The 9,580-nt window shown below is 41.3% G+C and overlaps 1 protein-coding gene across 1 annotated transcript; it reads left to right on the top strand.

Moving 5' to 3' along the window:
- Window positions 1-529: 529 nt before the first annotated feature.
- On the top strand, window positions 530-9,067 carry LOC123181443 (3-hydroxyisobutyryl-CoA hydrolase 1). The gene is made up of 14 exons (XM_044593701.1): window positions 530-790; window positions 2,658-2,738; window positions 2,854-2,922; window positions 3,588-3,651; window positions 3,834-3,913; window positions 4,000-4,083; window positions 4,695-4,779; window positions 5,308-5,393; window positions 5,592-5,713; window positions 6,226-6,286; window positions 6,367-6,465; window positions 8,183-8,284; window positions 8,358-8,399; window positions 8,526-9,067. Exons 1-14 carry the CDS (start codon window positions 758-760, stop codon window positions 8,661-8,663), a joined length of 1,146 nt encoding a protein of 381 aa, XP_044449636.1. The 5' UTR covers window positions 530-757; the 3' UTR covers window positions 8,664-9,067.
- The last annotated feature ends 513 nt before the right edge of the window (window positions 9,068-9,580 follow it).

The raw sequence follows: 9,580 nt of genomic DNA, 5'->3' as shown, positions 1-9,580 counted from the left end.
TGCCTTGTTGGTATGGATAGCTGGCCCATCAAACAGTGGAAGTAGTCTTTCTTCCGTCACGGAACTGGCAACCCAACCGTAGTGTGATGGTGTGCATTCCTCCTTCCCCTGGCCGCGGCTTGGCTTCAAAAAATCTGAAATTTGAAATATCAAATTTGGGTGCCCCTTGTACGTGTTCAGTTTCGTGGGGAGTGGATGCCCGTGGTAATTCTTGTTTAAATGTTTAAAAATTCCTATGTATAGGAAAAAAAATTAGATAGACCGTATGTCGAACCATATTTCCTTTGCCACGGATATCACGGACACCCATTTCCCATGAAACTGAATATGGATGTACAACGGGCACCCAGGTTCGATATCACAAAATTTCAGAATTTTTTAAAATTTCTGATATTCTTTTAATGCTATGCCCATATAGGGATGTGTGGCACATGAGAGCTGCAATGCATTTTCCAAATTCCAATGATGTGTGCCCTTCTACTTCCCCTGGCCGCCGCAGCCTGTCGTATGGCGAGTCAGTATGGATTGTTGGCTCGCCAGTTTCATAACATCTCTAGCTGTTGCCTTGTTGGTATGGATGGCTGGTCCACTAGTCAGTGGAAGTAGTCTTTCTTTCGTTACGGAACTGGCAACCCAACCGTAATGTGATGGTGTGCATTCCTCCTTCCCCTGGCCGCGGCTTGGCTTCGGGTCTCCTCATCGAGTCCAACTCGAAAGGCTCCACTGCTCCAGGCGCTTCGCTCCAGCAGCTGACGACATGGCCTCGCCGGCGAGCGGCGATTCCGATCAGGTCCGTCGCCTCCTCCTCCTTCCCACTACTCCTCTCGCCGCCCAGTTCCCAATCCGTTCGGTCGCACATGCCCATACGATGCGGAAAGCTCGCTCCCGCCACCGCGACTCCGCCTTCCTGTCTCAGATCGAGCAAAACAGAGTAAGCTTGATCTGGGGGAGACACACACACACAGACGCAGATGGCACCGCCCAGTCGGTGGATCCACGGGGTGGTGCGGTGAGGGCCGAAGAAACGCGGATGGGGAGGCAGCGAGGAGCCCCGGCGCTGGGAGGCGGGGGATGCGCGGCCGCGGGGGCTAGGCACGGGGTGGGAGCGGGCAGCGACATGAGGCCGTGCGGGATAAAGGAAGTAGAAACGGGGTCGAGCAGTTGCGGCTCGCCGGGACAAAGGAAGAAGATCCGTTTGGCCCGGCGGGCACTGTGCTGGGCGGTGGGCTGTGGCCACGATGACGGGGCACTAAGCGGCTGGATGAAGAAGAGTGAGGTGGGGAAGGAGTCGCTGGACTACCTACTGCTATCAGAGAGATTAGAGGAGAGAAATTGAGAGCATGATGGTTTGATGCCAAAAATTGGCATGCCAACATTTGGCAAATGCCAAATATTGGCTAGTGTTTGGTTGGTTATCAATTTTATTTGCCAACCTCACAAGAAGTTGCCAATTTTTGGCAACTTTTGATATAGCCAATTGTTAGCTTGCCAAGTATTGGCAATGCCAAATCTTGGCATCAAACCAATTAGCCTCTGAGAGAGACTTAGGCGATGCTGCTGCTATGTGTATGCCGCTGAGAAATCAGAGGGAGTAGAAGATAAATTTTTGTGGTCCGCTGCTGCTATATCTATTGATGGGCTGCTGCTGCTAATGCATATACAGAGAGAGACGCTTGATGCTGCTATTTTCATTAATGTGCTGCTGCTGCTATGTCTCTAAATCATTTGAATTATGAATTACATGTTGTATGGATGCTCGGCTGTATCATGTGGTATGGCCATATGGGAAAACCAGCTGTTCGAATTACAAAGGTTTACAATGGTAGTTATAGCCTTATAGGATAGGATATTATTAAAATATAGATGAATGGAATATATGGGAGATGTTTTAGGGGAGCTTCTGGAGTTTAACAAATTTTAGGGGAGTTCCCGGTTACAAAATATACGGGGAGAAATTTTAGGGAAACTGCTGTACTTGCTCTTACAGCTGCCACTCCATTCCATTGCATGCAGGTCATCTTGCTTTACTCGTCTGTGCCCGGCCGGGTAACTTAGCTTCAGTTCAAATGTTAGATTAGGCTAACCATGGTCGTTTGTTGTAGCTGCAGTCTGGCGGATTCCTATCGGAGTGTGTTTTCCCCTTTCGCTTGACTAACGTCTAGTGTGTAGAGATAACCAGAGAAATGGCTCGTTAGATAGATTGATTACAGATCGTGCGGGGAAGACTATAATAAATTGCCCGAATTTAATAATAGCGCTACTTTTTAGTTTGACTATTTTGGTGTTCCTGGTCTGTATTTAAGTAAAAAAGTTCAAGAGATGTTGTTTTTCTTGTCTAGTGAATGCTTGGTCAGAATTGAGAGTGCAAACTGCACCTTATTTCATTATCACCAAGCTATTTTATAGCAACCATGAGTGGGTTTGGCTCTGTTCTTGTATCATCCTTCAGGTTGTATGGTTCTAGAATTCTCAATATAGGTTTCAAATGTTTTTGCGGCCAAACTATGCTGTGTTGTTCCTTATAATAATTAATCCTATTGTCAGATGTATTCCCTTCTTTCGGATCTGTATCCTTTTCCTGATAAGTTTCATCTGTAAGTTCCTCCGATTCAATTCTCCAGAAAATAACGAGCCTTTTCTTCGCCCTCCTTTTCCAGGTACTGGTGGAAGCAAATGGCTCTACACGGACATTGGTTTTGAATAGGCCAAAGCAGTTAAATGCTCTCTCCTCTGCAATGGTATGTCTGCAAGAGAGATTCAAGAAGAGTTCTACTAGTACTGGATCATACGGCAACAGTAGCCACAACTGCTTTCAGTATGGCTGAGGAGAGATCTTTTGGTTTCATCTTCCAGGTTACAGGACTTCTGAAATGTTTCACTTCTTATGAGGAAGAAAACACAGTTAAACTGTTGATTGTCAAGGTAATAAATATTAAATAGCACTGCATGCTTTTTGTCGTTTAATATTTGACTGACTTCTTAAGTATAGCCTATGTGTGTCAATTGATAGCACTGCATGCCTTTTGTAGTCTAATATTTGACCGACTGCTTAAGTATAGCCTGTGTGTGTCTTGTTTTCTGGTCCTGTAATCTGGGTCACCCTTCGAATATTTGATGCTGTGTATTAACACGTAACTGGAAATAGAAATTACTGAGCAACAAAGCAGTAACCGTGGACATCAGTTACCCAATCAATGTTCCCGAAATCGTGCAGTAACGTTTTCTGTACTTAGTCTGGTTTGGAGCATATTACTCCTTTCTGTTTTTAGTTGCTTGATTTTAGGGAAAACACAATTATGGTGTTCCGTGATATTTGTTGCTGAGCATTGCACTCGTTTTTTGTCATTCGTACTCCTTTCTGATTTGAAGTGTATGAATTATTGGCTTGTTGTAACAATTTCACATTTAATATTCTGGGTGTTATTTTTATCTTGATATTGTTGTTTGACCTCATTTTGTTTTTCATTTCATGCTATCATTATGTTAGTTCTCTTAGATTGGTATAGTTGTCTCTGTATGTTCCTTCCTACTTTAACTTACCCTGTAACCCATGTCTGTGATGGGATTCAATCCTCATTTTTGCTCAGGGGAAAGGAAGAGCATTTTGTGCTGGAGGTGATGTTGCTGAAGTCGCCCAATCTATAAATAATGGTACTAATTACTTAAGGCGTCAATGATATTAATTACCTAAAGCTGATTGCTTCAGCATGTTTTTCCTTTGACTTCTGTCATCTTTATTTGCCCAACTCGACTTCAGACATTAGCATTTAGCCTCTATATTTATCATTACTGAAGGCATTTTATTAACTTCATTGTATGTTCTCTGAAATCAGATACCTGGAAATATGGTGCTGTTTTTTTCCGTACTGAATTTTTGTTAAACTATATCATTGCAACTTATAGCAAACCACAGGTGAGCTGCATCCTTTGAAATTCATTCTCCATATAATTGTTTTGTCGCTGTTGCGCACTACTAAATGCTACATCATTCAATTGTAGGTTTCTCTACTTACTGGAATTGTCATGGGTGGAGGGGCTGGTGTTTCTATACATGGAAGGTTTCGGGTTGCCACAGAGAACACGGTATGTTCTATGAAGCATACTCAAATGGCCTTTTGCTTCCTGCGTTGCTTATATAGCTATATAATTTAATTGGGGTTGTAGTTGGGGTGCACAGAATGTTTATTTATCATGAGGTAGCTTAAGATCTGCTTGTTTGGGGTTCTCACACACGCTATCCAGTTTTTAACTGTGCAATGATGGCATGTTATCTTATTTAAGTCACTCTTTAAAAAATTTATGAAGTACTTTATGCATTCACACTCATATGCTATACTGTTTACTAGTGATGGTATTGCACCATGATGATGTCAGAAATTTAGCTATAGAGGTTATACTCCATGTTGGCCCAAAGTAAGTACTTAATCAGAATCATTAATTCATGACCAAGTGCTTCCCATAATGTGTACTTTTTCCCAGCCAACCAATAACACACTTATGGTCCTTATGGATATTTACATCAGAACTTATCAGGTTTGGCAGCTAGGTCAACTTGCCATTTATGTGTGCTCTGTCTATGCTAGTAGTTCTTATACTTAGTTGGGGTATGTGGTAGATTGATGCCCTTTTATAGATAACCAGCATGCTTGCATGTAGCAAAATTTTGTGTTCATCTATTTTGAATTTCTATGCAGGTTTTTGCAATGCCGGAAACAGCACTGGGACTCTTTCCTGATATAGGGGCTTCTTATTTTCTTTCTAGACTACCTGGGTTCTATGGTGACCTTTTTTTTCTCCCACCTTCGTTATTCAAATGAATTTCACACATAACAATGCCAGTTTGCTCTGCACTAACCATATGTTTATGTACTGTTGTATTGGTTTTTCTTTACCTTGCTGAGTAATTTCGGTAGGTTGCCCTTAAGCTAACTCTGTTGAGAGATTTTGGATATTATTCACATCCATGGACAGTTACGCATCCCTGGACGATCCCTTAACAATTTTGATGTGAATCATGTGCTTATTTGATTGTGATCAATGGTGTTCCTTATGAATTACCTTGTCGAATTATGAAAAAACACATGCTTCAGGTGGCAATGGGAGCATTATCACTTCATCATGGAAGTTTTGAAAAATTAATCAGTTTATCTTGTAAAAAAATAAATTTAAATCTTCATGGAAATATATGTAGCCAAAGTTCTGAATGTCTATTTAATTTCATGGTAGGGATCGATTGTCAGATAATTGATTGCAGAACTATCTTGGGAGATTGTTTTTGACTAAATCGTTAGTGACGTCTTTCTTCAGGAGAGTATGTTGGCCTTACTGGTGCAAGATTGGATGGTGCAGAAATGCTTGCATGTGGCCTGGCAACTCATTTTGTCCCTTTGAACGTAGGTTTGCTGATGATTTAAGTTTGATGCTCAATGCATATCAATGTGATTGTTACTTACGTCCTTGGAAACTTGAGCAATGCGAAGTGCATGCTTTGCTAACCTTGCTATCATCTGCAAGTTCTTGTCAGTTGACCTACATCTAGTACGTTATGTGTGTGTCAGCATTGCTCTATAATTCCTAGTATAATTTTTCAGAGGATGTCACTGCTTGAAGAATCACTTAAAAAGGTGGATACTTCTGATCCATTTGCTATATGTGGAATTATTGATCAATTTTCACAACAGCCATCTGTGAAAGGAAGTAGTGCTATGAATAGGTAAGAAGGCGATTGTGTTGACATTATCCCTTTCATGCATGTGGAGTTTACATTGATGTGTGTGTAGTTTATTTTCATGAAAAAAAGATAAGTTGTTCTACTCCTGCGCTGTCCCTTACATGCACGAGATATCCTTATGACCTTGACATCTTTGATGCTAACATGTCATGAAAATTCTCACACAAAATTACTAGCTATACGTGATCTGTTAGCTTGCCTGTCCATGATATTTATTAACATTCTGTTCCAATTGATGTAAAGACGGCAAAGCATGAATAACCTGGATCGATCATTTAAACTTGCTGTTGTCATTGTGTTCTAATTTGATCCTAAGGCCCATGTTAGATACTGGCTGGAGTCCATGTTTGCACGTAATTAAGGCCATCTACTTTAAGAAATGCTTCTGTTTTCTGAGATAGCTGTTTTTACTATGAGCTACATGATCCATTGATGCTTCGATCAATTATGTCCTGATTCCTCTGTTACTTCCCTTTTTCCTTTTGTGCTCCAAGGATGGAAATCATCAACAGATGCTTCTCCAAAAGAACAGTCGAAGAAATCATATCCGCTCTTGTGAGTTTTGATGGAGTTAATTGTGACTTTCTATGGGCCTATGTGTTTTGTCCTGCTAAATTTGGTATCGATCATGTCAGGAACAAGAAGCTCCACGTGTGACCGATAAATTGGTTACTGCTGCAATCCAGTCATTGCGGAAGGCTTCTCCTACGAGTCTGAAAATCTCTCTCGCATCGGTATCTGTCAAACACTTCCAGAACATTATACTTGTAATGTCGTCAGTTGTCTAATCGTTTTGGCGGGCTATGTTATTGGTTAGTAGTTAATGACTTAATGTTTGGTTAGACCCATTGACCCTTGATATGGTTTCGTATACTGAATATGTCTATTATTGTTAGGACTATCGAGGTAGTTGTGGTAGGTAGGAGGCTGGGGACCTAGACTGTTGGACCTCGAGTCTCAAAGGATGCACAATATATCAACCCCATAACTACTTTAGTCTTGTTGACCAATTATAAGTGAGTGCCTTGGAGTTGTTGGTGTGGGATCGCAACATATGTGTAGTATTTAGTTCTCTGCACAACTGTGTGTATATAGCAACTACTAGATGGCAGATAATTCAAAAGCACAGTGGGTTGCACTGGAAACCCATGCATGTCACACTTCCAATTTTTTTTTAAACATTAATGTAGGTTATGCACTCGGATTTTTTCATCCAATGCATGCACTTCCAATTTTTTTTTAAAGATCTTTAGTTGTTGTTGTTGTATTACTATTTATACCCACTGCAAAACAAATACAAGATATAAGTGAATAGTATTCGATACTAGTCACTCTTGTCTTTTCTTTGTACATGAGACACAAAGGGTCATATTATTGTGAAGTTTTGCAGGTTCATGAGACATAAATGTGCATATTCTTTTGAAAGTTTTGCAGGTGAACGAGATACAGCATAAGCATGACCTTCATCCAAGATTTTTTTTTACATTTTCCTTAAAAAAAAAACTTGGAAGTGCTGCATGCAGTATGGGTTGCACACACAAATCTGCTTTTGTAGATGTGTCACTTCTTTTGAACTACACTTGCCACCAAAATTTGTTCTTGTAGTTATGATGCCGTGTGTGAAACTCTAGCTTACCCTTGAGGCCTTGTTCGATTAATCCTCTTGCCAAGAGGATTGGAGAGGATTAGAGGGGGTGGCGGTGGATTTTGACTTGCAGGGATTTAATCCTCCTCAATCCCCATCAAACTGAACAAGCCCTAAGTGGGTCCAGTCTTATCCCTCTTCTCATCTCCTCTCGCAGCTACCCCAACTCCACTTCCTTGTCTCCGCTTGCATTCTTTCCTGATAAAACTCCTGCCAACTTATTGACAGCGACCATCAGCTTTTGCCAGTTTCTCAGGTCATATCTGGACGGACTGTTTTGGATATTTCCATCCACATGAACTTTCAACCTCACGATGTTAAATATTAATGTGACTTGGTAGAAGTTGAATCAAACGGGGTCTCACTGTGAGTCGGTGACAATCATCTTCTAGCCTGTTTCAGTTAGATAATTTGATATCTCTGGGCATAAGGTTTGTCTTGGGCATGTACATGGTGGAAGTTCCAACCTTGTCACGAGCAGAATCAGGGTGTCAACTGTCAAAGCACCAGCTATCAGCATCATTACATATTAAAATGAGCAGCTTTGGCACACAGAAGTAATTGGGTTTGCACAAAACACCAGCACCAAAAGTCTTGGTTAACATAAGAAGTAATTGAGTTTGCACAAAACACCAGCACCAAAAGTCTTGGTTAACATAAGAATTCATGAGTTAGGAAGAACTTTTTTGGTTTTCATCAATGAATGAAGCAAGTTTTACGTCTTGTCATGCGGATGTCAAACTAAGATATGCCATGCTTGTCCCATTGTATGATGGTTCTTACTTTCCCTTTGACTATGGTTTCAGATAAGAGAAGGGAGGCTGCAAACTGTTGGTGAGTGCTTGCGCCGAGAATATAGAATGGTTTGCCATGTGATGCGCGGTGACTTCAGCAGAGACTTCTTTGAGGTAATGTCAACATCTTCAGCAGTGGTCCTGTTTATTCGCAATCAATATATCTAAAATCTGATTGCTATCGCAGGGATGCAGGGCGATACTTGTAGATAAAGATCGAAACCCAAAGGTCATATCACTTCGGAAAATTTAGTAGACAGCTTTTTTTTGCAGAAAATGCATAGACCATTATTTCTATGGAGTACCCTCTGAATTGTATTGTATTGTGTTGTGTTGGTACATCTGTTGATTGCAGTGGATGCCGCCAACTCTGGATCAAGTGCACGACGGGGTAGTTGGAAAATATTTCTCCAAGGTCGATGATCCAGAGTGGGAAGATTTGAACCTACCAACTAGGTCTTCCCATGGAAGAAGAATTGTGCCCAAGCTCTGATGGAAGTCTCATGCGGAGGATTCAGATGAAGCCTCGACGGGTGCTCGTGAGTAAAACGTATATGTCTTGAACGAATCCATAGACATAACTGATGGAATAAATCGGAAGTACATCTTGTAGATAGATTAACTGTTATTACCACACAAATTTCTTTATACCAGTTATACTAGTATAATAGAAGGAAGTTGTAAGTGTTAGTGATATAATCCTGGCTGCGGTTGCTCTCCAAAGCTGAAGCTTATGTTACAGGCTACCGACTTTCACGGTGCCAATGGCAGCATATTTGTACGGCCCGCCGGTCCCCTGATGGCGGCCCATTGGCGGCATACACACGTACAGTGGTCCCTCCACAGATTCAACAACTTCTATAGTTTAATAAAAATTTAAACACAAGAATAATGGCTTACGCACTTGTATACCTAACCCCTCTTCCATTGTCCAGCTCGCCGAGTCAATATAAAATAAGACCCTCGTGCCTTTCTTTACGAATCTTTGCCTAATATAAGTAGAAAAAAATAGCAGCTCACATGTCTTGGTCGGACAGCTGGTTATTATACTACTAAAAAGATAACTGGTTACTACTAAAATCCAGCGGCTTCAACTGCTGAAGAGAAAACAAATAGCTATCCAGCAAAACCAAAACAGAAATCAAATAGCTGAGGCACACCGTCCGTCGCTTTCCTCGCTTGCAACCACTCCTTTTTTCTTCTTCTCTATATCTATCCAGCACATAATACAAATGAACTGAGCGATGGATTTACTGCAAAAAAAATTATACTTGTACTTACTCCGTATGTCGTATGATCTGGTCAAGATCTTCTCTCTCCCCCCTTTGTGAGTCATGCGTGCATGCGCCGACACCTCATGAATGATTCCTTTTTATCTTTCTCTGCCTTTACAGTTGGTCACAGCGATTC

The sequence above is a fragment of the Triticum aestivum genome, chromosome 1D (genome assembly GCF_018294505.1).
Source record: "Triticum aestivum cultivar Chinese Spring chromosome 1D, IWGSC CS RefSeq v2.1, whole genome shotgun sequence".
NCBI classification, from domain to species: domain Eukaryota; kingdom Viridiplantae; phylum Streptophyta; class Magnoliopsida; order Poales; family Poaceae; genus Triticum; species Triticum aestivum.
The sequence above is the reverse complement of the archived record's forward strand: the minus strand, read 5'-3'. Positions and strand labels throughout refer to the sequence as shown.